General features: G+C 39.0%; 2 protein-coding genes across 5 annotated transcripts; one reads left to right on the top strand and one right to left on the bottom strand.

The window, feature by feature from the left end:
- Positions 1–1,666: 1,666 nt before the first annotated feature.
- Positions 1,667–22,332, bottom strand: LOC117964714 (volume-regulated anion channel subunit LRRC8A). 4 transcript variants are annotated; one of them, XM_059005562.1, is made up of 5 exons: positions 22,019–22,332; positions 19,861–19,987; positions 15,456–15,575; positions 8,390–10,553; positions 1,667–5,468 (listed from the first exon to the last, which is right to left on the bottom strand). In XM_059005562.1, exons 4-5 carry the CDS (start codon positions 10,544–10,546, stop codon positions 5,193–5,195), a joined length of 2,433 nt encoding a protein of 810 aa, XP_058861545.1. In that variant the 5' UTR covers positions 10,547–10,553; positions 15,456–15,575; positions 19,861–19,987; positions 22,019–22,332; the 3' UTR covers positions 1,667–5,192. The 4 variants fall into 4 exon arrangements, with proteins under 4 accessions (XP_058861545.1, XP_058861544.1, XP_058861546.1 ...); XM_059005561.1 differs by lacking the exon at positions 15,456–15,575 and having other exon boundaries at positions 22,019–22,331; XM_059005563.1 differs by lacking the exon at positions 15,456–15,575 and having other exon boundaries at positions 19,861–19,982; positions 22,019–22,331.
- A 216-nt stretch (positions 22,333–22,548) lies between these two features.
- On the top strand, positions 22,549–27,439 carry LOC117396950 (endosome-associated-trafficking regulator 1-like). The gene is made up of 8 exons (XM_033995370.3): positions 22,549–22,994; positions 23,704–23,822; positions 24,228–24,647; positions 25,241–25,314; positions 25,696–25,807; positions 26,151–26,213; positions 26,657–26,796; positions 27,261–27,439. Exons 1-8 carry the CDS (start codon positions 22,937–22,939, stop codon positions 27,352–27,354), a joined length of 1,080 nt encoding a protein of 359 aa, XP_033851261.3. The 5' UTR covers positions 22,549–22,936; the 3' UTR covers positions 27,355–27,439.
- Positions 27,440–27,550: the final 111 nt, after the last annotated feature.

Here is a 27,550-nt window from a genome sequence, read left to right as displayed (position 1 = left end):
AACAAAAAGAAACTATATTTCTCGACTGGTGTGAGCGATGACCAGTTTGGCACTTCAGCTAGCCAGTGCGGTCTTCAAGTGATCACAAGATGTTGGGGATACAGGTGAGTCCATGTGCCATCTAGAATTCCTTTCCCTTAGCAGTTACATACAATTCTGAAAGACAACTCTACATTATTCTATTCACAATTACCAGAACATCACTAGTACAGCAGTCAGAATAACCTGAGAATGATAGACGGGACTGCTGTGGATCTATGCAGGTTATAAGAACACCTGTGGCAGGTGAAACTGGTATTGAGAAAATGCCTTTAAATTGGTACATAGTACAGTAAACAGGTACTTTTCCTTCATCTGGCCTCCTAATTAAACTGCAGAAACAGGTATTTGTTAGACTGTCAACCAATCTTTAGAGAGAGGCTTTTTTTATTATTATAATTATTATTATTTAGTCATTTAGCACACACGACTTAGAGACCTTGAGGTGAACTATGCATTTTATCCTATATACAGTACAGATACTTTCTCACAACAAATATATGTATTGAATATTCAAGACTAATAGTATAAAGACATGGAACCTATTTTGACATAAATAAGAAATAAAATATTTAACTGCAAAACTAGGACTAGAATCATTGAAACCAAGTTATTATTTTTTATTAGTTTTACAGATTTCGCCATTGTTTTATTTCTCTAGAAAATGTGCCTTTGCACTTTCTTAAAAATAGGATGTGACCTTCAATACTTTCAGCTGAGAATTCAGTCTGAATAAGTCCTTGGTCATTTATCTTTGATCGTAAAACCAAACAACGCAACACAAGTTAGGAATTGGCAATCTAATGCAATGGTAGAATCAATGTTAATATATTAGTGTCTTTAGAAAAGTGATGCACGACTAAGATATTTCTTTTAATCTGTAATTAACTTTTTTTAAAGCAGTAGAATACTGTATTTCACTTGCTATTCCCGCCAACAACCTACAAAGCATTTGCACACACATCCAGCAAGTCTTTGACGCTCTTGATGCAGACAATGGAAGCCTCACCTTTAGAAGTTCATGATCTATGGCTTCTCTTGCAGATCTTTTAAGCTGCAAGACACACTCTTACTGCATAGTCTCCTATGTACCAAATCCAATACAAGCACTTTACAATTCTACAGTTCAGTGTCAAAATGTGCTGTTTTTAAAAGAATCTGCCTTAAGAATGACATCAGTTTAGTAGTTTTAATTGTAATAATTTCAGCTACACTGTGAAAGTTTTCTATCTCAGGCTAAACTTTACAAATCAGACACACAAAACAATAAACACACATTATCCTGCTGTATGCTAAAGAAATGCATTGATCGAATTAGACAGTACCTGTCAAGCAGATTTTCTATGCACTATTAAAACAGGTATTCCTCATATATTCTCATTGGCTTGCACTAGAATTCACACTGCCCTTGTAGCATACTGTATGTGCCACCAGCATTTACTTGTGGTGACAAACTAAAATGTATTCCAAACGATAGGTTCTATCTTTTCCATAGCACCTATTACATACATATTGCATTATATAAAATCATACACCAGTTGTAATTATATTATTAAACTAGGCTTGGGAGATGAACAGTGCTTTCAAAAGACTTCTACACATTCAAATAGAGAGACACAGTGCTGCATTTACATTAATGGACAAGTATGGTTTATTGAAAACTGTTAAAGAATGGTGTTCTGTATTGCACTTTCTGGTGCGTTACAAAGTACAAGACATTATTATGCAACAATATTTCACAGAGCATATGCAAGTGTGCAATGATGTGTTTCTGTACAAACTGGTGTTACCATTTATGCACTAGCCAGTTTATTAGTCCACTGTAGTGTGCAGTAGTCCATCAGTGTTTTAGTTTAAAGTATTGTTCAAGCATGTTCACTATTAAGCACTGGTGCACTTGGTTTACGAAAACACGGGTGTGTAAATTCAGTGCTTTCTCAGAGCATCTACTCTCTCAGTTAGCCATGAAAAGTGTGAATACGTTTTAACTGGCAACTAGGGAAATAAGTTACTAGATAAAGAAAGCAACACCTCCCTCCCCCCATTCCATCAAGCGTATCGGTTTTACAGCAAATCAACAGCTATTGTTGCACATCGATTCGGGGGGGTGGGGGGGGGGGGGGGGGGGGGTTACTGTATATTATTTGTTTTCACTCCAAGGATATACAAGTTTGATTAATTACTGTAGAACACAGTCTTAATACTATCTGCTGGTTTTTCCTTCTGTTGAACTTGGATCTGTTTGATTTAAGTGTTCGTATTCAGGTGTACGCATGGCTCCAGTTTGGATTGCTACGGTATTGCAACGGAGCAAAAAAGTAGGTTTCTTGCGCCCGAGCACAAATCCTCTTGATCCTTCCACTTTGGGAATGTCACAGTCTGTTGATAAATACACCCAATAGCAGAAATACAGATCAAAGTCACACACCTATTCCAAACAGCAGTGGAGTTTCCATAGGGGTTTACATAAGCGATTGAACTGGAGGAGGAAGCCGGTTACAGGAGGGAAACAGAAAAGGGAGAGGGGGTGATTTGTTCATAAAAATTGCATTTACAATATGCCTTCTCCACTCCCCCCCCCTCTAGTTCCCAAATAGGAGAGTCATTGTTTAACCCTTAACATTCCAGCCACTGGGACGCCATCTAACATAGTGCCCTGAGCTGTATTATTTGAATGATTTATAAAGATGAGATATAATAATAATAATAATAATAATAATAATAATAATAATAATAATAATATATCAATAAAATGGCATAGTATTGCTAAATCTGTAGTTGATTCGAGAGAAATGAGCTCCAAGAACAAATTATGAATCACATGAAATTTAGCCCATTTTCAATTACCAGCCTTTTTAATGATTCAGTGTTTAGACATGGAGTGCTGTTATGATGATTGGGTCTTGCTAAAAACATAAAAGCTTAAAAGTATATATATTAAAATCATACTGGCCTCAAAACACCCCAGATATACACTACACATTTACAGCGTACTCATCTTAAGGCAAACACTGGTTATTGCAATCAGCAATAAGTGACCAAAACACCAGGAACTGGATCCTCTGCAGTCATTGGTGTGCAAAGGTTTCCAAGTTGACCCACCTGATATTTTGGGGAATTTTAAATCATAACCAGCGACTGCTGCCTGATGACAGTGAGAACGCCTCTCTGAGCTGTTACATTGTGCAGTATTCAGCTTGTTTGTTTAAATAATACTATATGTATAAAACATTTTTGATGATGCTAGCTCGCTTCTAAATAAAAATAAACCTCTCTCTTTGGAAAGTTCGGCTGGAACACCAAGATCAATACTGCCAAAAGATTTAGTGGATGATACGGAACCTTTGCAAATGTTGGCATTCCAACAGCTCAGAACCTTTCATACAACCTGTGACGGCCAAAACAGCACATGTGCTCTACATTTAGCAACCAACATTTCCATCCAAGTACATTTTATTACTGAAAACATGAACACAGGGTAGCCCCTTTAAGCCTGCATGCTGGATTAAAAATATATGGGTGTCAAAACAGACTATCACAATATGCTACTGTTTTTATGCTTTGATATTTTAACTCTTTACATATAGTGTGTATATATATATAAGATCTGGGATCTTATAAACATAATCAGGAATGCTTTCCAGTAAACAAGATGTGGCGATTTAGTAGGACTATCCTGGGTACAGAATTCATTAAATAAAACAAACCACGAAGGGGGACATTAAAATAATGCAGTAAGTTACACACAAAGTATACCAGTAGAAATGCTCTCTTGCTATTCACACAAACACAGGTACAGTATCATGGTCAAGTACTGTGAACCACTGCGATCACCTCAAGTGGGTTCAACACACGGCTTTTCCTTTACCATGCACTTTCCCTGCCACTACCACTGCTCTATGTATACATGCAATTTGTCATAAAGCTACAATATCATGGGATCCTCACTCCTGCTGTGAAGACGGTAGAAAATTAGTGTTCTTTAGACCAAATGCAGATGGGACATTCCTCCCCAAATGGACTACATTTTGGGATCTTCCCCACCTCACCATCTCAGATTCTTTAGATATATGGACATACCTTGAAGTGTTTTAGGAAGAATCCCCAAATATTAGCTCTCAACTCTCATTACAGATGAAAACAAGCACTGAAAAGGGACCACAAATGTTTATGCAATGGCACCAAATGTAGAAAAAAAAACTACAATGATACCAATAAAAATGTACTTGTACTTGCAAGAAGATATTGCGAATACTTTGAAAGATCTGACCTCTCAAACATGATCCCTTTCAGTGCTCGTTTACACACGTCAAGGTAACCCCTATAACTTAACTTTAAAAAGTTGAGGGCTGATACTTTGGGATTCATCTAAAACACTTCTAGGTACATTAATATGCAATATCAAAATAATCTGAAACGATGAGGTAGGGATCATTGGTCCATTTGATGTGGAACGATCCAGGTTTGTTTCTCTTTGCCACACCTGCAGCACGCTTTTGACAACCGCAGCCCCATTAGCGCCCAAAAACAGCAATTTTAAGAGAGCCCAGACAAGGATTCCATCTGTACTTTTGTACTGATTAAAGGCTCTAACTGATGAAGTCGTGCTCTGCTGTGCATATAACCTCAGTTGCTAAAGTAAAATAATCCTTTCCCCTTGAAAACCCAATACAACTGAAAGTGAGAGGTTTCCTCCTCATCAGTTACAGATGAGTTTCTAACTACAGAGCTGTCAAAACACCTCTTTGCGAGCTGCTCTGTAAATCTGTCAAAAGTCTGAATTGCAGTTTCATTTGTAGGTTAACTGTTGTCATGGTTGCTACATGGCAGCGCCGAAAGTCATCCCTCCGTTCCAGAGAAAGGGTTATTCCCTCAGTTCCAATAACATTTGGACTGCTCCCTTACTTTCCCTTATGACAGATTCCCTCCTGCTGTGCATAACCGAAAAGTGTCCGTGTTCCTCGTACTTCCAGACCCAGAGGACCCAGAGGACCCAGAAGCTGTCTTTTGTTGTTGTTGTTGTTGTTCAGACCCCCTTCTCTTTCTCTCAGGACTTCCGTTCCCAGGCGGGTGGGTCTTTTTTTTTTTTTTCCCCGATTCACGTTTTTGCCTTCTCGCTTGCATTCTTTTTTTGTCGGTTACCTATTTGCTGCTCAGGCCTGCTCCTTGTCAGCCCTCCACAGCTGCTCCTTGACCTCAGGGGGCAGCGTGCTGAAGAGGTCCTCCTCCACAATGACGGCGCTGCGCTTCAGCAGCCGACACTCGCCCAGCTCCACAGGGAGGCACTCAAGCCGGTTCCCCCGCAGCTCCAGCTGGGTCAGGCTGGCCAGCTCTCCGATACGGGAGGGCATGGACTGCAGGCAGTTGTTGCCCAGGTTCAGGGTCCGCAGCTTCCTACACTGGAACAGCTCGGGTGGGAGAGCCTCAATCTGAAACACAGAAACAATCCCAGTCAACTCCAGAACCTAGCGGCAATACAGTCACACTGGATTTGTTAGCTGTAAGAAAACATGTCCTTATGACCAAAGCTATTAAGAAGCAATTCCTTTTCATTACCATTTCATTTTTTTTTCCTGTACCGTTGAAAGTAATTGCACTGACCAAACCAGACCTTTTCTAGGTCACTCTGCCCATAAGTATTTATACTCACAACAGTAGTTTCAGCATCCATTACAGAGAAAAAATCAAAATAAATACTTGGAAATAAAGAAATAACCACCCCAACTACATCAGAAGAATGTCTTGTCACTGCCAGTTCAGCTTCTTTTTAGAAGATACAGATTCTTGTAAATAATATAAACCAAATCCAATTACAGGTATGAACAGCCAATTTACACTTTATAGAGAGATTCCTTCAATGTTGCAGCTTTCTTTTTTACTGTGTATCCAAAGGCAATAACAGGATACAACTGGAGTCTCTAGCAGCCCCCACCCCCAACCCCAGCTTACAACTGGCTATACCAAAGACACTAGCCTAGATTCACCTTAGATGCAGATGATTGACATTTTGGATGGCTCAAGAACTAAGCTAAAACAAAATATCACCAATCTACAAAGCCTTACATATATTGTACGACATTTTCAGGTAAAGGTAAGCATTGGTTACAGTGGTTCAAAAGAGGACCAGGGTATAGTATTACAACGGGGGAGAAACTGGAGTGAACGAAAAATGGATGTTTTTCTGTAGTATGGTGTTTGTGATATGCCTTCCAGCCTTCTGGGGATTAGGTATTTCACAGCCAGGCAGGTCAGTACCAGCTGTAGCAGTTTGCTTCTGAAAGCTAAAACATGCACTGCAATGATGAACTATGTCTTCCAGTTATCCATTGATCTGGTGTACCTTGAACAGCTGCAATGCCAGGTTTACACACTGTCTGCTCTTCAAGGCCATGTGTGCAATGCAGTAAAAGGTTAGACCAGGATAATGCAGACAAAGTGGAAGCAACAGAAAACCAAGGAACCAAAAATAAAAAATAAGACACAGATGGCAAGAAAAGCGATACCAGGTTAATTAAAATGAAATGTTAAGTACTGTAGGCTCCCGCAGCTTTCTGTTAATTAATTAATCCAATAATAATCATGATAATAGTGCCACAGAAAACTCAAATGAATTCATTAAAACATAGCTATACAGTAGCAGATGATTTCACTGAAAAGAAGTCCAATCATCCCAGGATAAAGGAGTAGCTCACTTTGTTGGAAAGACTCCTCCACTTCCCGACTGGGATTCTTGCCCATGATTTGTGAGCTTTAGCAAATTGGGGGTAAAGTGGAATGCTTTTTATGCCATAGATAATTTGTAGCTGTTTTGTAAATAAAACCAAACGACTAAACATGCCCTCACAGATGTCATTCTTCAAGTTTAATCCTGCCTTTGGGATACAAACTTTATTCAGAAAGCCTTCCAAGATCACTCTCACTTTAAGTGTAAGTGTGCATGTCCTGTTTGCTGTTGGACAAGAACGAGGAAATGGATGACATGACAAACTTTTTCCAGACTGGTTTTTCGCTATCTGACTTGATATGGAGGGTAGTGAATTAGCAAAGGGTCCTTGTACAGTAAAGTATAGTACAATTTACCATTAACCTGGCCGAACCACAAATTATTGAATGGCAAAACAACAAGGGAGCAAATGTACCTTGATCAACATAGCGATTCATAAACCTGCTCTGCAGGAAAGAGGTGATGTGAGCCCTACCTGCAAATGAGCTGTTAACTGGCTACGGGCCATCTTTCTCTCAGGCACCAGGCCACAGTACAGCATCTAATACAGAGCTGTGCACAATTCCCAGGAACAGGGGCAGCATTTAGTAATAGAATCCGCTACTGTAGCACTGTAAACGGTCATGTTAAAATATTATAATTTTTTTTATTAAAAAGGACCTATTATAGAACTGCCCATTTTATACACGCTATACAAGATACATTTATCCATATTCAAAGTGGAAATTAACTATAAAACTACCTCTTTAAGACAACTGAGCTGCATTGCATCCAGATAACTTGGATGCATACAGATTCAGGGATTCCTTGAACTAAAATAATTTTTTTGTTAGTTAATGCACTTCTGACCTCAAGAGAACATGGATTGAGATCAACTGAACCTTTCTAGCTTTTCAATTCCTTTCACGTTTATAATTTAGCTACCCACAGCGATGTCTGACTGCCAGCCATTTAAACCAGATCAGCAGCTTCGGATGCTGCCACAGATTAGCCAATAAACACCCAATTTCTAATAACTCTGCTTTTACACAATATCCTGGCCAGATATAACCCAAAATAAAGCAAGTGCCTTATGCAAGTACATTTTCACAGAGGTCAACCAAGCCTTAACTTTTGAAAAAATAGATCACTACAAGGCACAGCAACCAACCAGTTTTTGTTAAATCTTCCAGTTACTACGCACAACTATGTGCATATTAGCAATAACACACAGCTCAACCTGCAATTAAAGCACAATAGGCATTATACTGTAAGTTTGTATTAAATTGAACCAATTCCACACTGATTATCACAAGGTGGTACTTTATATTATTCAGAAGTGCTGGTGAGAATGTAAAAGGATTTTACTTCTACAGTAGGTTACCCATGTACCTATGTATTGTTTGTATGATCTCTTTTTACAGCTTTTGGCAGGTATACTCTACAGAAATTGAACACCATGATAGCAGGATAACATCTTGCTGGCCTTTCTACTTCTAAAACAATGTGTGCAGAATGGATGTGGAAACCGCATTCTGTGTAAGAGGAGGCCAATGCCTCAATAATTGGCACCAACTGTTGCGTAAGGAAAAAAAGTAACAGGAGGAAAAAAAAACAAGCAACAACATGATATGGACAATTACTTACTCTGTTAGCGGTCACAGCAAAGTACTGCAGGCTCTGTAGGAAGCCAATGTCTGCTGGTATGGAGGTGAGATTATTGTGGCTCAAGTCAAGGAAGCGCAGCTTGCGACAGAAGAACAGCTGGCTGGGGATCTTCTCAATCTTGTTCCGGTTCAGGTAAAGCCGCTCCATGTTGGTGAGGGTGCCAATCTGGATGGGGATGTAGGCAATTTGGTTGTACCACAGTTTAAGGCAGACGAGACGGTGAAGATGCTGGAAGCTAATGATCTCCTCGATGGTCTTCAGGTTGTTGTCCTTCAGGTCAATCTCCTGGAGGTTGTGAAGGCTGAAGATGGAGTGGGGAATTCGCTCCAGGTCGCACCGGATCAGCTCCAACTCGGTCAGGTTGACCATCTTTTTTAAGCTGTTCATGACCATCAGTTTGGTGCCCTCGTTGTTGATGGACAGCTTCTGCAGGTGAACCCCCACGTCCGTCACAACCTGAGGAAGCTTGGTCAAGTTGCTCTTTAGCCTCAAGACCTTAAGCTGCTTGAGTTCCCGTAGGCCATCAATGACGATGTAGCGGTTGTTCTCTGCGCTCAGGTTACCCGTCAAGTAGAGCTCCATTAGGTTCTTCAGACTGTAAATCCAGAGAGGAATCTCTTTGATGTCGGTGAACTTGATATGTAAGGACTTGAGGTTCTCCCGCAGGAAGGCTAGAGCCGGGGCCTCAATTTTGGCCGGCGTGTGGTAAAGCCAGAGCTCCTTCAGGCTTATGAGCTGGGCAATGATTGGTGGGATGGTGACATCCGGGATCAGCTCCAGTTTCAAGACCTCCAGTTCAAGAAGGTCAAACACAGTGTCAGGGATCCCACTCAGCATGAAGAGGTGCAGCTCCAGCTTCTCCTGGGAGTTCTTAGTGATCCTCTGCCTCAGCTTGTCCAACGTCCACTCATTGTTGAGGTTCAGCTGCCGCAGCTTGTTCTCGCTCACCTCCGAGAGGAAGACAGCAAATCGTTTGGAGTAGAGGGGGTCGTACTGGTCGATCATGTGTAGCATGAACGCAAAGTCGTTCTTCACGTCTGGAATGTCACTGTAGCTGCTCTCCTCTCTGATAGACTCAAAGGAGTACTTCTTCAAGGAGCGACGAAGCATCCAGCTCAGGGTGTACATACAAATCAGCCCGTAGACAACCACCAGACTGATGTAGAAGGAAGCCAGGATCTTAAAGAGGGTGGCTAAAGGGTGGGCACAGCGGTACATGCGATAACCCGTGAGGTTCTCAATATCAACAATGCAGTCCACATCAAATTTGATATTGTTCACATAGTACCCCGTGTAGCAAATGATCAGCACAAACTTGATCACTTTGATAATGGTCTGCCGGATGTAGAGTCTGTATACAATGTCCCCTTCCTCCACATGAGTGCGAAACTTCTTCACTTTCTCAAAAAGTGCCTTGGCCTGCTCCCCTTCCTTTTTGTCCAAGACTCCCGTTTCGGAGCGGTCCACAATCCCTTGCTCAAGGCGAGACTTAGTCCTCTGGAGCATGGGCACACTGGCTTCAACGTCCTCGCTCACCGAGGAAGCCTTCTTGTCCATAGAGCCGTTCATTTTCCCGAAGGCCGGCTTCGGGTCACTCTCCTCTACCACTGTCTCCGACAGGGCGCGCGTTGTCCAGGGAGAGTCAAAGCATTTGAGCAGGATGGACACAAAATGCTCCAGCTTGGAGCTAGTCCTGGGGAACTTAAACCAGAAGTTGCTGCAGGCCAGGAAAATTAGTGTGTGCAGCAACACCAAGTAAGGGAAGTACTTAGCAAACCAGTGCAGTTTGTTTTCATAACACACAGCATCCACATAATTATACTGGTGGCGGTCCAGGTCGTACTTTATCCCTTTGGGTTCCGGGAGTGGAAGGACAGGGGTGATGGTGGAATTGGCGTACAGGTGGGCGACGGGGTCAGTAGGGAGCCTCAGAGTGTCGTCACAAGTTTTGTTGACCACCCACTTGCACGGCAGGCAGATCATCTTGTCCTGGGTGACTTGCAGGGTGCCCCCGAAGACAGCGATCATCAGCATGACAATAGAGATGTAATCGGTAAAGACGTCCCACCATGGTTTCAGAATTCGGTACGCCGGCTGGGTGTCAACAAAGTAACGAAGCTCAGTGATGGGAATCATGGTTTACCTGTAAATGCACACACAAAAGGGTAGTGTTAAAGCTTTAGTATTACTAAACCACTTGACATGTTAGAGTCAAAAGGCCACATATTAAACAAATTAAAAAATGTATGAATGTAAAGCACCCAAGATGAAGGGAAAATTTAATTCCAATCAGCTTTTAAAATACACAAGGCAGGAGTTACTTGCCACTGATTGGTACAACATCGTAAAGGTGAAAGAAGGCCAGTTTTCTTGTTTTCAAATCAACACATTAACAAATGGATGTACATAATGTAAATGTAAAACATAACATAATTAATATTCCAGTTATTAGTTATTTCAGACAGCCATGCATCAAAGGCATATAAAAGTATGCAAATGTCAAACATAACACGTGCCCATGTGTTCCACATTGTACATTTTACATAGCAGATGAAAACACCTGTCCAGCAGATGTCTCAATTTTAAGCACCAGCTCGGACTTAAAACAGTTGGCTATCCATTATTTATCCCTTCAAAATAACTTTCACAACAGGAAACCTGTTTGTTACCCATCACTTATGGTACATTCCACGTAGAACATTGTTTTAAAATGCAATTGTAATTTACACTGATATCTTTCTGCATCTGCGCACGTGTGTCCCAAAACTGCATAAGCAAAACATTCAAACTGCAGACAAAGCTGCTGCTATTAGAATAAAGAAAAGACATTAGTGTACACGACGAAGCAGGAAATGCAGCAGAGGGCTGCCAGGTGTTAAGGAATCAAGTCTCTTTCAATTTATGCCCTGTACAATCATGTGAGGCGTAACATTATGTCTAATTAAGCAACCACTACGTGTTCATGTTAGGGAAACGTTTTTGGAGCGAGAGAGAGACCGGTATTCTAAATCTCTAACACAGGGCATCTTTATGGCATCAAGAAACAACTGATCACTTCAATCTTTTATTTCGTTTTTTGCTACTCCCTTTTAAAAACGATGCCAAGTATTTGCCTCGCCCTATAATGTAAGTATTTGTATTGTAATCCTGAATGGTGTGGCAAATATTCAAACCTCATGTACCACTTATTATATCCTGATAGCTGAGTGTTGTTTCAACCTTGTCAAAAATTCTTAAGTCTGCATTTGGGATAAAAAGAACCAGCCAAAGTTCCACATGAAGCAGCTGGGGGGGAAAAAAAGAACTTAATTATCAAAGCTACAGTATGCATGAAAAAAAACAAGACATTTTGAGGCACTGTACAGCAATTGTATAAAAGTTAACTAGTCTTTCAGAGCACAAAGACTTACCACACAAGTTGACATCATAGTCCCCACCCCCCTCTTCTTGTTGCTAAGATGGCTTATGCAACAGTTCCCCTGTGATGTACAGTGCCTGCTCTGTGCGTATCTGCCTGCGTGCAAGCGTTAATGGCAGCTCAAACCCTTTCCCAAACACACCCAGCCTCTGCAGAGTTAGTAATGCAGCTTTTCTCTACACTGGATCACACAGTTAGGTCCATCTGAAAATGCCAACCCCTCCCTCTTCAAAACAAGACATGCACCAACGAGCCTCCTTCACTTCCTGAGACATCGTGTCTTTAAACTGCACAAGTTCTTCTTTCTATCTCAGGCCTATTCACAGTATACTATCAGAGACAGCAGCGTGTTGAGGTGACCACAGCAAAGAAAATGAGGTCGTGGGCAACCAAAGACTTTGTTTTACTGCTCCTGGTTTTAAAAAGGAAAAACTAAAAACTATAGGGCTATACAATTTCTTAATAATTACTCTGCAATTATGTCAAAGCTCCTGCTTACTGTACACCTTAGTTATTGTTAGTCAGTACCTTGCCTTGGATTAAATACTATTCAATTCCTTGTGAAACTACTCCTGCAATTGAATATATTCATTTGTGCTTTTTTTTTTTTTGGTCAATCCAATTTTATTTTAGATTTTTTTAAACATAAGAATTTAGAAGATTTTAGGCATGTAAAAAGAGCAGTGGTTTGCTGACCTGTCCCTTAAAACATACATCGAGCCTCACGGTAAATGATACAATGCAAATCTGACCTGCATATATAAAATACTACATTTAACCAATACAAGAAAAAAAAAATCTTCTTATTAATACTGACATATACCAAACTTAGTTTAAAAGTATCAATGTAAACTTTATTACAACACTGAAAGTGTGGAGTACCAATAATCCAATACCCATATCACTTCTAATACAACAATAAAACAATTAGATAGATAATGCTACACTTCAGAAAATGTATTGACTCGATGCAAAGTGGATTAAATCACAACAGAGGCCATTACATCTCTGCCATTACAATGTGGACAGTAAAGTAACCACCTCATTGTAACACGCCACCACAATTTACATACTATTCTTACGGCTCTTTGTTTTCAGGTTTTATTTTTGATCACGTGATGTCCCTTTTCGTTGAGCTGACTCCGTTCAATTAAACTTTTGGAAAAGTGTTGATTGTGAAACAAGTTGACTTTAGTTTTTTCTCCCGTAACTTGACTGAGACTGTGAGTCGGTTTCATTGATAATGTAAAAGATAAAAAAGCAGCTCTTTATTTTTAATTCAAACCGATCGCAAACAAAGAGTGAAGTTACATTGATTTAATGAAATTGTAATTAAGAGGAAACTATTATTTGCAAAACAGGTTATAACATTTTTGCAACGAGTCATGAAGATTTTAAATCCGGGAAAAGCAATTTAACTGAACTCGATTTTTGTGTTCGGTTTGAATAAAACATCATTTTTAAACATCATCAATGATAAAACAGAATCATAGTCTCATTCAAGTTAGGGAAGAAAAAACAAGAGCGATCTTGTTTCACAATCGATGCTTTTCGAAGAGTTTTATTAAGAAACAGAGTCGGCTCAATATAACTTTAAAAGGGACATCATGTGACCAAAAACTAAATAATTGAAAACGAAGAGCCCCATCTATACTGTATAGTACAGATGGAAGTTTAATAAATAGTAGCTCTATTTTACACTTCATTAAAAAAATCTGTATTTTATTATGGCCAGCCAACACAGCTTAATCCAATGCGTTCAAGGCCAACAGGAATAAGTCAAAATTGAAGTATGTATAGTTTTGTGTACTAATAAATTAAACATAGTCTGATCTACAACATTGCACAATGGATAATCTGTGAGTTTTAATGCACAGTGCAACACGAATTTTCTTCCCTGCCTCAACAATACAGATACAGAACACAGAGGACAGGGTAATAAAACAGGCAAGAAAATAAAATGTAAGTGTTTCCCATTAACATACTGTGTTAATGTCCAAGTAGCTGAGTAAGCTTGTGTCTATACAATGCCCTCCACTGCAAAAACATGGCATTATGGCAAAGATAAACAGACAGTAAGGTGCCTTTCAAGATAACTCAAGTCTGAATGTACTTTTCTCATGAAAACTGTGCAAATGCAAGCACTGTCCACATCTAAAACTCCCTGCAAGGCAAGCTAAAATAAATAAATAAAAGGGAACATTGGCTTGTCATCGATATTGTTGTTTGTGTGGATTCTAGTGTATTTGTGTATTAGAAAAGAGACACACTGCAGAGATATATCCTGGATGCCACTGAAAACAAAAAGAAACAGCACTTCCCAGCGTACCACACACAGGTATTGCTCTTCACCACACCTCACCTCTGCAGCGTGTACAATGCTACTCACACTTGTTTTAAGTATTTAAAGCTTAAACGTTGCATGAAAAGCAAATATCAGCTACAAAACATTTGGTAGTAGGGGGTCTATTTCAATGATCTAGTACAAGCAGAAATAAATACAGCCACATTTTAACCCTGCGTTAATATGGCTGGTGTCCCAGAGGGGATTTATTGACCCATTAATCATGCAATAAAATACTGAGGAACACAGTTACACCAAATCTGTTCACTGCATTCTACAAGCTTCTTCAGCATTACTGTTCCCAGCAAAATAAAGTAGATTTTATTCCCATGTATAGCCTTTACATGTAGTCTAGGAGGTTGACCATAACCTGTTATACTGTGTGTGTAGGCTATAATTAATTAATTAATAAATAAATGGCTTTTTCATTATCATCATTACATATATATATATATATATATATATATATATTTTTATAAAACTAGAAATACTAAAACATCAATAAAGCTAGAACGGTGTTTGCATAACAGTCACAGAAACAGCAATGTGCTCTCGCAAACGTTTATGCTCATAGATCTGTTAATAGACAAGTGCTTTCTACTTTGAAAGTGCTTTTCAAGTTGTTCACAAGCACAGAAACACGCATTCAACAGTATAAACACTGTAGATGTGCTGAAAGTTCACACCTAAATATGGGTGTGTAAAAAAAAGGCATTCAATACACTTTGCCCACGTCATTCGAGATAAAGCACTTGAAAAGCAACACAAGTTTAGAAGTGATAACAAGTCTGTATGATGGAGTAAATGTGTAACCAGTTCTGCACAATGAAACAGCCCCCCTCTGTGTTACTGATCTGCAGGCTGGTGCTAAAATCCACAAGGTTGTGTAACCAGAGTTCCCTGCCCACAGAGAATGGAAAGAGGTGATGGGGTGGGGGGGGGGGGGGGGGGGGGGGGTATGAGGAAAAACAAAGTAACAGGTTTAATGTTAAAGAAACACACTTTTATTCCTGACAGCAATATTGGACAAACACACACTTTTTTTGCCATCACAGAACTGCTGCAATGATGTTTCTAATTTTGGTAATTTACAGAGTCTTTCTTCCCCGTCCAACAAAACTCCAGCTTCCTCTGCACTATTCATAGCACTTCCCGGTTTGAATACCCTACTGTTGTTTTAGGAGCCTCTCAAATTCATACCGTATTCAAGTCTGGACACAAACAACACTTCTGTTTGTACAATAAATGTTAGTCAACCTGTGAACATTTACATGTGTATTTACCTGTAGCACATTATTCTTCTACAGAAGCTTGGCCGTTTTAAGGCATGACAGTACGTTTCTCATTCCCAATCTAGTGGCTGGCTGAAGGCAGATCTATATTTCCTTAACCATTAGGGGCTGCTGTGAATGACAAACAGGCCAACAGAGAACAATTTAAATGTGTTCTTATGGCACACCGCTATACATTTTCCCAACCCATCTACATTGTTTTTCTTTTTAAACAGCTTTGATAGCTGTGTGGCTTCCAGCAAGATCCTGAACGGCTGGGGATTCTCACTTATAACATGAATAATGTGCTCTGTTGTTGTGTTAGTTGGACGGACAGGCAGGCAACTTCATAAATCTCCAAATTCTGATCCTCTCCTGAGTTAAGGAATGTCTTCTGTAAAACCTTTATAAAGGAACTGAAGACGAGAAATGTCTGGGCTAGCACAGTCATCAGTGTAAAACGTTAATCTGTGATGAAGTGCTTTTAATTTGATCAAATTAAAATGTCTTTACAATGTTTCACTGCAATTTGATTGAAGTGTGACATGCATACCCACAGGAGCCTCCTATGTAATACAGAACCTTGTACCTGATGTCAGGTAACGCATTACAGATGCAACCTGGTGGCATGGAGGCTTCATGTGTACTGTGTTTTATGTCTATACATTTTGATACCCTACCACCTACCTACCATGTAACACAATTGATACCAGTAGCACTAGGAGTCCTGGATTAAAATGAGGATTTTAACTAAATGTAATCCAATATAGATTCTTTCCTTCGTATTTTGAGCGTCTTCTGTGATAAAGCACACACAGATGCTGGACATCAGAAATTGGTTTCCACCACTTGTTTCACTCAACAGCTTGTTAAAGAGCTGCAAATTTAACTCACTGTCATTTTATCACAGGTTGAAGTTTCCTAGCAAGACAATGTTGTTGAACAAAGTGCACAGTCCTATGGCAGGGTTTGTGCACATTTTTACTTTAAATGTATTTGACACAATGCCAGATTTATACTGCTTAACTAAAATTCTCACTAATTTAAACAAAGGCAGACAGGTCTTTTTTTATTGATTGACCTGTTTTGCTGATAAATAATCTTTGACCTTGAGAACACTCCCCACACACACACATTCTGCAACTGGGATCTCAAGGACTGGCCGACAGTATGAAACACGATCCATTCTGACTTGTTTTTGACATTTTCCTGTTCTTCTTTCTGCCTGGTTAGAAAAGCTGTTAAAAATATGTGAACTCAGCAGTTAACAGTAAGCCTTTCTACCTCAAGTAAAACAGCTTCTTTGTCTGAGAGAACTTTAAAAGGGCTTTTCAAGTCCTTGTAAAAAAAAATATTCTCCACCACTGGCAGAAACCCCACTACGGCCCCCAATCACCCTGAACATAAACAGCTACAGGAAAAAAAAAAAAAACACTCGGGCCACTTACAAAACCCCACCAGTACAAACCGGAATCGCAGACTCATTGTCTGGCTTGCTCAATTATTCCCAGATTGTTATTGGAGCATCTACCCTCTGAAAAACAACACTGCTGAAATCAACAAGCCTCCCACGTCCACATATACCAAAGCCATAGGCAGCAAACTGCATTTCCGGCTAGGGGGAAGTACAGTGAAGCTTACTCAATGACCACCCGTCTAGACATATTTCTTTCTTATAGTTCCACAGGCAGGTAATATAAATACAGGCTGCTATGTCTAGAGATCACTTGTCCTAAATATTTGGCTGTAAAATGAACCTTTGGACATACCATTATCGTCACTGTGACTTTTGGTTTCACCCTGTTAAGCATTTCATTTACTGTGTAATTATTACCATCGAAATGGGATAAAGATGAGACCGAGACGAGACGAGACGAGACGAGACGAGACGAGACCCCCCCCTCCCCCCCCCCCCCCCCATGGGGAAAAACGTTAAATATTTCTCGTGCCAGAGGAATAAAAATAAAACAGCCCTGTCTATATCCTTTATACAAGACACAAGTAAACAAAGTAAAGACAATGTATAATGGCCTTGATGACGCTTACATTTCTTGTTGTCAGTGCCGTTGCGTCTCTTAAACTCCAGACTTCCTATACCAGATCCACTCTTGTCAACACCCGTCAGACTAAATGTCTCGATTGACTTTAAGTGAAAATTCAGGAAGGGGCTACAACAAAAAATTGTATCCAGCACAATCTGTTCTGATTTAAAAAACGATTCTTAAATGGATGAACCACAGACCAGATATCACAGGTATTTAAAGGGAGTCTATTGCAAAATGTGTGTTTAATTAAATCCATGGCTGAACAACTCTACATTCCTGTGTTCCATGGTCACCAAGTCTATGGATTTTAATTTAAATCTTAAAAAAAGGGCCTTCAGCATAACACTCTTGTTCCCTCGACTGTACATTACACAGTGTTACTGAAAATTGTAACAAATTACAATGGTAACCTGGAAACCTACCAAAATTGCTTTTACATTAACAATACCATATATCACTAACCAATTTTTTTTTCTCCCTTAGAAAGCATGCCAGTGCAGTTTTGTATACAAAACAGAAATCAGCATGATTTTCAAAAGGGGTAAAATAAGAACTAGGCCGCAAAATGATTTTTAAAGCCTGACAATGTAACCACATCACTTGACTTATATTTTTAAAGTGGCAACAAGTCAATACACGACTAATTTCATCTAAACCCTTTGAAAGCCATACACATAGTGACCCAAATCAGGTTTTAGAAATCACTTTGCAACCTAGTTCTTATTTTGCCCCTTTTGAAAATCATGCTGAATGTGTCAGAGAACAGACCTAGCTAATTAAATCTCATTACGTTTACTAATTAAGCAAGTGTTTCCCACGAAAAGGTACCTTTAGCTACACCAGCGTTCATGTTTGTGTTTTAGCCTGCCAGCATTCCCTTTGTCTTCAAATGGGAAATGCCAAATGCTTGTATTTTTCCCCACAGGTCTATAAAAGGTTTAAATACTAACTATAAACATCCACTTTCTCTTGTACTTTGTATTAATCAGGCACTCTTCTCAATTAGAAATCTGATCTGATCCGAGATGGGCACTAAACAATGAATCTCAGCAGACCGTCGTAATATTCAATAGAAAACCACCTCCTGTGAATAAAGAACCATTCGGAGAAGGTCTTGGTATCCCAGGCAAATCAACAATGCTGCCATTTATAACATGAATCTCTGTACACAGGTCTATAAAATCTGCTATGCTGTAACAAACTGTTTCAAGATTTGAGACTGGTGGCTGAAATTCAAATCCAATAAACAAAGCTATAAAGCCTTCACAGACCCTGTTCACAATTGTAAAAAATAATTTGCATGGGTATATGGAAGCTGTGGTTTGCATAGGCAATTGGGAAATTGATGCAGTACTAACAACAGCTGGGAGATGACTGCAAAACAGCTTTGATGCTGAGTTTAGCATTATACTGTACAATAGATGGGTTGTTACAAATACATGCTGTACAAAAGCTCTGGGTTACAAATATCTATAAAGCAAGGGCACATAGGCATTTGTGCAAATCAATAAAAAAAAACAACGTGCTAGATACTGGAGTTCAAATAACCAACTGCACACATCGAACATTGCTTTTTCAATCTGTTACAGGTTATTTATGTTCAAAAGGCAACGTTCTAGAGAAACAAATTAAACAGGACAGAAATAAAGAAAAAGGGTGTGCATTATATTAACCCTAAAGTATACGATTCCTTCGTGTCCTTGATATTCATCTTCAGAGCTATCCATGGTCTCTGTTTTCCCTTTTTCATTTGTTTAACCAAAAATTATTCTCTCCAGCCAGCTGAGCACCTGTCTTCTGTTCAAGTCAGTCTGGCAAACAGTTTCTTAGTTTAACAAAGGCTTAACCTAAAACGTCACGGTGGATAGAGTATTGCTGGAAAACAAAATAGAATGAATGATTAACCTTAAAAAAACTAAGGGATTCTGTTCTTCTGTCCTAACAAAGTTTTATCAAATTTGGGTGCGCAGTTCCCAAGATATAGCTTTTTATAGCTAAGCCAAACAGGGGTCACAACCATGAAGATGTAGATTACCATGACAGTATGTATTACAATGTAAAATAAGAGAATGACAGCGTGTCAAATTTAAACCATTATCTTAATAAAAGCTTTTGGTACCCATGACCTCATGAAAACTCCCATAATCAAATTCTTTGTAATATGGAATAATGCCATAAGAAGAGAATTCCGGGAGTTTATGTTATTCCAGTTACTTTTGAAAATAGCTTGGAAAAAAAAAAGTTAAAACAGCCATGCATGTTTCCTTGCTCCTGGCATATTTACATCCATGCAACTTGACTTTTATACCCTGGCCTTGATAGAAACAGAAACTACTGCAATCCTGGCTTTGTTTCAAGCATGGCACACTCACCCCTGGTGGCTGTGTTATCTGTATTCCAGTGCCGGGTGCTGTAAGCGTATGACGTCCCTGTGTGTGTGAACCCGACAATTTCGAGGGACTCTGCTCTCCCCCCACGCCATGGGAGCAGATACCTGTTCTGAAGCAAAGGAGCAGAGGTTAGAGCCAGACTGAAGAGAAGGCAAGAGGCCAAGGGAGCATAAGCAGGGTTAGCACTCGGAAAGGGTGAAGGAGGTAGGCTTGCAGAGACTGTTATTAAATTGCTTGTTTGATTACAGGGAAGTACATTGAGCAGCACATTGATGTATAGTTGTGGATGGTATTGTATAGCACAAGTCAATTTTGTATCTGCGTAAGTGTTGTACAGCTATTTCTTAATTTCCAATGTTAGTTTTATTAACATTAGAAATAAAGAACCATACACACTACAGAAAACAAGCTGCCTCAGCCCACCAACTTACAATGATGACTAACCATCCATCAAACCACCCAGATGCTCATGCGCTACACATTATACCAGACATATTGTAAACACAAGTAAAGGAAAGCATGTGATGCCATCTCTCTGAATCTTTACTGATTGAACTCAAAGTCTTACTGATTACTGATGCAGAAGTAGGTCAATATGACCTTTGAGGACTTGCGTGCTAGAGTAATCATATCGATTTTCAACAGAGCTTCTTAAAGAGAAAGAAGTGAAAACAAAATATGGGTGTCCCTATCCCCACTATTCCCCAACAGGAGAAATTAAAATTCAGAAAAACCTAATTCTGCCGATAAACAGGACATCACTTACTTACTGATTCATCAGCACAGAGAAAGTGAAGACAGTGTAAATCTAATCCAGAAAGATACTGGTATTAACAAGACAGGTTCCTTATCAAGTCTGACATTACCCAAGCGCTCTTTCAACTCTTTCACTTAACTTTACAGAAAGACTGCCCTAAGATAACCAATAGTTTCAGTGTCTTATACTGAAAACAGCAACAATGCTCATAGATATACATATCAGTATATTCGATTAGTTTAGTAGGGCCTATTATTAGCATATTCACTTCCACTTTTAAAATGTTACTAATGGAAAACAGGCTGCCAATCATTGTTCTTAAACTAAAGCATATTGCCATACAGTACAGCCGCTCGCTTCAGTGTCAGTACAGTCATCACTGTAACAGAAGCTCATTTTGTTGTTGGTGTATAAAGCAATGTTTAAAAATGCATATGATGTCATCCACGGTTTTGTATCACTTTTGAACAAACGACTAGCGAAATACAACAACTTTTACATAGGGTACATTATTATCTGCAACTTCCTTCCACCGGTTTACTGTAGTCGAAATTCAATTGTGTTACCAACCGACTAAAATTCAGTAATATTGTAAGACTACATCCACCTGTGACCGCCCTTCGAGTACATCACAGACACAACAGCGATACATGGCATATGCAGTTAATTTTACAGCCCTGCATTTTAATACAACATCACTATACCATGGTTAAACACTGGATATTATAATCTAACTGTGCCACAGATGTACCGCTATTTCTATCATACAAATGTATGGGCTAACTTGTTACAGTATATTGACACCTGGCTCAATTAAACCGTTTAATAATATGCCAGTGTATGCCTCTACTGTGCATGCAGGACATTGATATGTATGATAATATTGTAGTGTACGACACACTGGACAGATATCTTCTTTCGTTTTAAATAGGTCACATACTTCGTGCTTAAACTAAAATCCCTTCTCCAATAAAATTAAATTAAGAAATACAATATTAGTCAAATAATTTCGCAGACATACCATGACATAACAGCAAGATGTTGTCGGTTGTTGTTGAGGTTGGTTGTACGTTCAGATGTTACCACCTCGATTAAAATGCATTCTTGTACAATCGGGGAATTTGGGGGAATTTGGGGGAATGGCTTACATCTGCCGCTTTTCGGGTTAATGTAAAGTTGTCCAAGACAAATGTTACTGTTTCTCAAATACCGGTATCGCACAGCATAATTCCAGAAATCAGCACCACCCCATCCATTAAAAAGTAGAATCGCCTAACAGTCACCGAAAATGATACGTTGTTATAACACATAACTGATAATATTGTTTTTAAAGATACGCATAGCATAGCATAAAACAGAAAAGATTAGAAATCGGTAACTCACCGGTTTGTTTGAAATATGTCCCTTCTTTTCGTACCTCTTTTGTCTCTCGGTGGTGCAGCGTTTTCACTGTCCACTATCCCTCCCTCACTGCATCTCCACCCAGGAAGTTGAGTCACAGACAAAAAAAAAAAACACCGTACTCTCGCTTCAAATATCTCCTGTTTTACCGTTAATATTTGATCCGACTTGGCGTTTATTTACAGAATGAAAAAAAACAAATGCAATCACATGAAAAAAATCAGCAAACGAACAACATGTCATTCATGTCAGCAAAAAATTACATAAGAGTCAACATGTTTATGGGTGCAGACATCTTTGTTAAGGTCATGGAGTAGCTGCCATTTTTCAAAGGGGAAGCGTTGGATGCCATCTTTGTGAGTGGCATAAAACACCCTATTTGAGGCACTTTGACCCACAGTCAAGTTAGTTTACCTTAAATACAATGAACTGTTGCTTGTTGACTTAATTACTCGACATAGTAGTCTTCTGTGCAATTCTAGTTAATTGTATTTAAAAATAAATCTCAACGAACTGCCGACGCTGCTGCGGTGATTGGTCTGTTCGCGGACATCCTGTGAGTTTCGCTAGTCACGTGATTAAGGTTCAACACGTCACGTGATGACAACTTCACTTGAACTGTCAGGAAAGCCGAATTATCATTACTGTGTTTTATAAAACGAACAGAAATTAACGCGTTATTACTTTTAAATTCAAAATATTTCAATGAAGAAAAGACTCTCATCTTACTTGGAAAAACAAAATCGTAAATATTGTTTGCTCGCAACAACACATTATTCGTTTTACTTTATAATTGTTGTTTAGTTTTCTAAATTTGTGTGTATTTTTTATTTTTTATTTTATTTTGCCTGTTGTACATTTTTAAGTCGTGCTAGTTCTTAAGGATTACAGCGAGTGCCAATGACAACTTCTAAAGCAAAGCACACAGGTTCCGGCAAAACTTTAATAATTGAAGATGGTAAGTTATGTTTTTCAATGCTGAACATTTATTTATGAATGAGCGAGTGCCGTAATAATGTCTTCTCGACCTGTGATTTTAATTTTTCTGTTTGATTTATAGGGTGCAGCCTTGAACGGGGGCGGTTTCAATATATTTCTATTATTATTTGAGTCATCCGGGTGCTACTCAGCATTGTACGAGCACCGGCTACCCCGAGTCCAGTCGTTGATGCCGAGTGTTGTCTGCTCAGCATCTCTCAATAACTGTTTTGTTGATCACTGTTCGGAGTTACCCGCTTCTCTTGACATGCTGAAATGTTGTCCATTAATACTGATTAAAATAAAATCAAAAGGGATGGACAGTTATCTGGGAAACTGCAGAGCGATACCTTATTGTTACTGCAAGCTTAATTAGTCCCACTTTTATTTTGTGTGAATAAAATATTTTATTATTTTTCAAAATGAATGTTTGTATTTGAGAGTATATAATACAACTTACTGTAATGTAAGGCACATCTCATTGATTACATATTTTGACCACAACCTTCTTTATTCCAGTACATATAAGTTAAAGCAATTTTCAAAATATATTTTGTATGGTTAAATCATTCATCTAATGGGTAATTCTTTGTATTTATATATTCCATTGCTTTTAGTTTTTGTATTATTATTATTATTATTATTATTATTATTATTATTAAATACTCTCTGATACTTGCTTTGTGTAGATGAACCACAGGAAGAATCAGATGAAATGAATCCCTTTTCATTTAAGCAGTTTATCCGTAGTAAGAACCAGCCTACGTCTTCAACGCAAGATACCAACGAAAAGAAAAGGAACCAAAAGGTTAAAGTATTGTACTTTTTACCTGTATATGACACTGCACAAACAGGATAGCACAGAGCACTGCACATACATGACAGGTTTCCAGGAGGCTGTTTGAAAATAATAAAAAAATACATTGATTAATACTTCGAATATCTTAAATCCTTTATGTACAGTAATTAACAATCAGGATGGCCCTGTGAACAAGGTGCTTGCATCTCAGTGGACTAATCCTGAATAATTGACTTCTAAAAAATAAATACATGTCAAATCAGTCTGCATGGGTTGTAGGACTAGTAGTAACTAAATGAATACAATGAAAGTAGTAAATTATATACTGGAATCAGGGGGTGGGGGCATGTTATTGGCAATTGATCTATAGCTGTTGTTGCAGCCCAAGTTCAATAGCTGTCTTTCATCTTGCAGAAGCTACTTGGTAGCACCTTTATTGTGGAAAAGGGCACTGCAACTCCTCAGGGCTATAACTTCAACCTGGATGTCCAGGAGCCATTCTTTTCAGATCCCACAATGCACAGCCCGTCTGTGCAGGAGGAAGATGAAGATGAGGAAGAGGATGACTGGAGCGGGAGTTACCAGCCTTCTGCCATCGAAGAAGCTCACGAGTTTGGTCTTTCCAGCGGTTTAGTAAATACAACATATCAGCCACAATCCTCCCCTTCCACTGAGTCCAATGAAGAGGCTTCCCTTGACTCGTGGTATCTGGACAGCAGCTACACAGATGACACAAAGCAACAAGCCAGAAAGGCCTCTGATGATCATGAGAAGGAGCATGAGGCGTATGTGAAGGAAGTGCTTTTTCAGACACTGCAACATAACCACGAGAAGGTAAGACAAGCATAATCTATCAACAATAACCCAGTATTACAAAATTAAGAATTTGATTCTGCTCTTCAGACTGAAAACACAAACAGCAATCAACTCTCTAGCCCCCAACAGTTTAAGACAAAAACAGTCCCTCAACCCCCATATTTTAAGGGGGCATAAATAAGTACTGTTGGGGGGTAGAGGGGGACCCAACCACAATGCTGTGTGTGAGGTTTTATTTCCAAAGCAAAGACCAATGAGGTCAGCAACAGATTTTATGAAAATAGTTCCACACAAACTATTCAGTAATATTGACTTGTATAATAAAAGACATATAAACAGTATTGTGCTCTGTGTTAGCCTGTAAATACCTGACTAGAAACCACAATGTGTGTTTTTGAAACCCACTGGATTAAAGGGCAGAGTTGTTTTGGAAGCCACTCTGCACTAAATCATACTGTCCAGAGTCTCATCTTTACTACACAGTGAATCTTAATTAAAGGCAACGTAAGATTTATGCTTTGAACTTGCAACCAATACACACTGTACAAGTCATTCATTTTCATAACCCCGATTTACTTTCTCTAATGCTTTAGATCTTTTATGACTAACAGGTAAAAGAAGAGAACGCCCAGCTAAGGAAACAGATTAAAGAACTACAGAAAATATCAAAGGCTCAAAAACAAAAGTAAGTCATATGTTAAGTGGAATTCTACAATCACATTGTGGACCAGAAACACAAAACGAAACAGCACACCAGATATAGCACTTAGATTCACTAAGACACTGGCACTCATTTTCCCATGCATTTTTATAATTGCGTACTTAGTTAAAAACATCAATATCACAGTTCTCTAAACTCATGTATTCTTGTTGTTGTTTAGAATCACTTTGCATGTTATTTTCTTTTATCAGTCACCACTCACTATGATGTGATGACTGAAACGGGATGTACAGGGAATTCATAGATTGATTTGTGTGATCACTTACTGGAATACAGTGGAAGATTGCATTTTAATTTCTGTAAAGTGTTGCCAAAACCACGCATGATCTTTACCTCTCCTGCTAGGGCGACATATCTGGTGGATGAGTTGCAGAAAAGAACCATTAAAGAAGAGAAGGAAGCTCAGGCTCTGGAATCTATGGTTCAGTCCGTGGAGCAGAACCTTGAGCTAATGACAGTGAGTATTTATGGCTTTTAAAACATCGGATCTATCTAGACCGCAGGCATGCGAGACGACAATCATCTATTGTGTTTTTTAATCAACAAAGTGTTCCCAGTATTTCAAAGAATATTGTGCTTTTAGCTTCAATAACATTAAATATTTTATAGCCTAATTTCCTGAAAACTTGGCTGTGTCATTTACTTATGTGGTGATATAACCTGCATTTCCGTAAGTTTGCTTCATGTTTCATTCGTCTCCATACAACTCAGACACACATGCCAGGAATTGACACAGCTGCTTCACCAGGCTGCCATAGCTCTGCAGGAATGATTAATGACTTTTTTCCCTTTTAAATTAGAAACGGGCTGTGAAGGCTGAAAATAATGTTGTTAAATTAAAACAGGAAATCCTACAGCTTCAGGTACGATCTTAAGTTGTAATACTAAAGTACAGACAGTATCAGCAGTTAAGAATAAACATTGTAGTGCATAGTGCAAGTCAAGGGGCTTGAGGTTATGTCGGGTGTTGAAATATGTCACTGCACATCTTTTACATAATCAAGTACACAACAAAACCATTGTGATTACATCATCCAGCAGAGAACTGTGCTGATCAATAGATCTCCACCCTTGAAGAAACACATGCAAGTGTGGTAGAAAAAGCAAAGCACTTTAACATTTCATTTTCTAGAATAAAAAAAGCATATTCCCACGCTTTGCAGGAATGTTCCCCTCCGTGCAAACTGATGAATCTGTTATTAGATTACTGCCGTTTAGTTTACGATTTTGCATTGTAACTGTTAGCAAGTATTTTTTTTTTGCTTCAGTATCTGACATTGATATGTTGTTTTTTTTTTTTCTGTAGAGTCAGTTTGAGATCTGTAGATCTGAAAACGAGCAGCTTCGAGCTGGAGAAACTGCGAGCTTGAATACAATGAAACACAATGCACATGTTGCTTCAGAGTGTCTCAGCAAAGCTGCAAGCAGCGCGGAGGCTTCTATAAAGTTAGTATCCAGCGTCACCATTGGCTAGAGTCGCTGTGCAGGACATCGACTCACTAATGTTGTGATTCACATTTTTAGCCATGCAATTATAATTGTAAAACCTGGAGGTCTGTTTATGAAAACAGTTTGCAATGTTTCTGATATATAGTTACAGTTGTTACAAAGTGTATTCTGTTGACACACTGTTTTGCGTCAGATCTTATCAGTTCTCAGAAGCAATTTTGGGTGAGGTCAGTACTTGGATGGATCAGCACCAAAGAAAATTGTGCAAGAAGTTGTGCTGGTGGCTCAGTAGAGGGCATTCTTCATCTCCACTCTTGGTTGTAACTCAACCAGTACCCCAGCATTGTGTTAGGGGACCATGAATATTTTATCTGATTCATATTTTGATTTTATTGAAATCAAATTGCAATCTGTGCCATATTTTTCTAATATAGATTATTATTATTTTATTTCTTTTACAGGCAGTTGATGTCTGGCGCAGAAACGCTGTGCATGGTGTCCCAGCTTCTAAAATCCATCGACAAGATTTCAGAAATACCGAGTGAAGACCGATAAATTTAACTGGGTGTACTAAATATAATGCAAAATATAACTTGACATGAAAAAGTTCTACTAAGCAAAACGCCCACATAAATCCTTTTATAAAGGAAGCATTGCCCTTTTATAACATTAATGGATCAAAGGAAGCAATAACAATTGAAAAGACAACTTCAAATGGCCTGGTACAATTTGTATACTAAAACCATGCCTG

This window comes from Acipenser ruthenus, chromosome 31 (genome assembly GCF_902713425.1).
Source record: "Acipenser ruthenus chromosome 31, fAciRut3.2 maternal haplotype, whole genome shotgun sequence".
NCBI classification, from domain to species: Eukaryota; Metazoa; Chordata; class Actinopteri; order Acipenseriformes; family Acipenseridae; genus Acipenser; species Acipenser ruthenus.
This window is presented reverse-complemented; position numbering and strand designations above follow the sequence as displayed.

Excerpts from the sequence above, each read along its gene's own strand:
- LOC117964714 (XM_059005562.1), bottom strand. The coding sequence starts at position 10,546 with ATGATTCCCATCACTGAGCTTCGTTACTTTGTTGACACCCAGCCGGCG. Across the intron at positions 5,469-8,389 it reads TTGCTGTGACCGCTAACAGA|ATTGAGGCTCTCCCACCCGA; the intron begins GTAAGTAATTGT and ends TCTGTGTTTCAG.
- LOC117396950 (XM_033995370.3), top strand. The coding sequence starts at position 22,937 with ATGACAACTTCTAAAGCAAAGCACACAGGTTCCGGCAAAACTTTAATA. Across the intron at positions 24,648-25,240 it reads TGCAACATAACCACGAGAAG|GTAAAAGAAGAGAACGCCCA; the intron begins GTAAGACAAGCA and ends TATGACTAACAG. Across the intron at positions 26,797-27,260 it reads AGCGCGGAGGCTTCTATAAA|GCAGTTGATGTCTGGCGCAG; the intron begins GTTAGTATCCAG and ends TTTCTTTTACAG.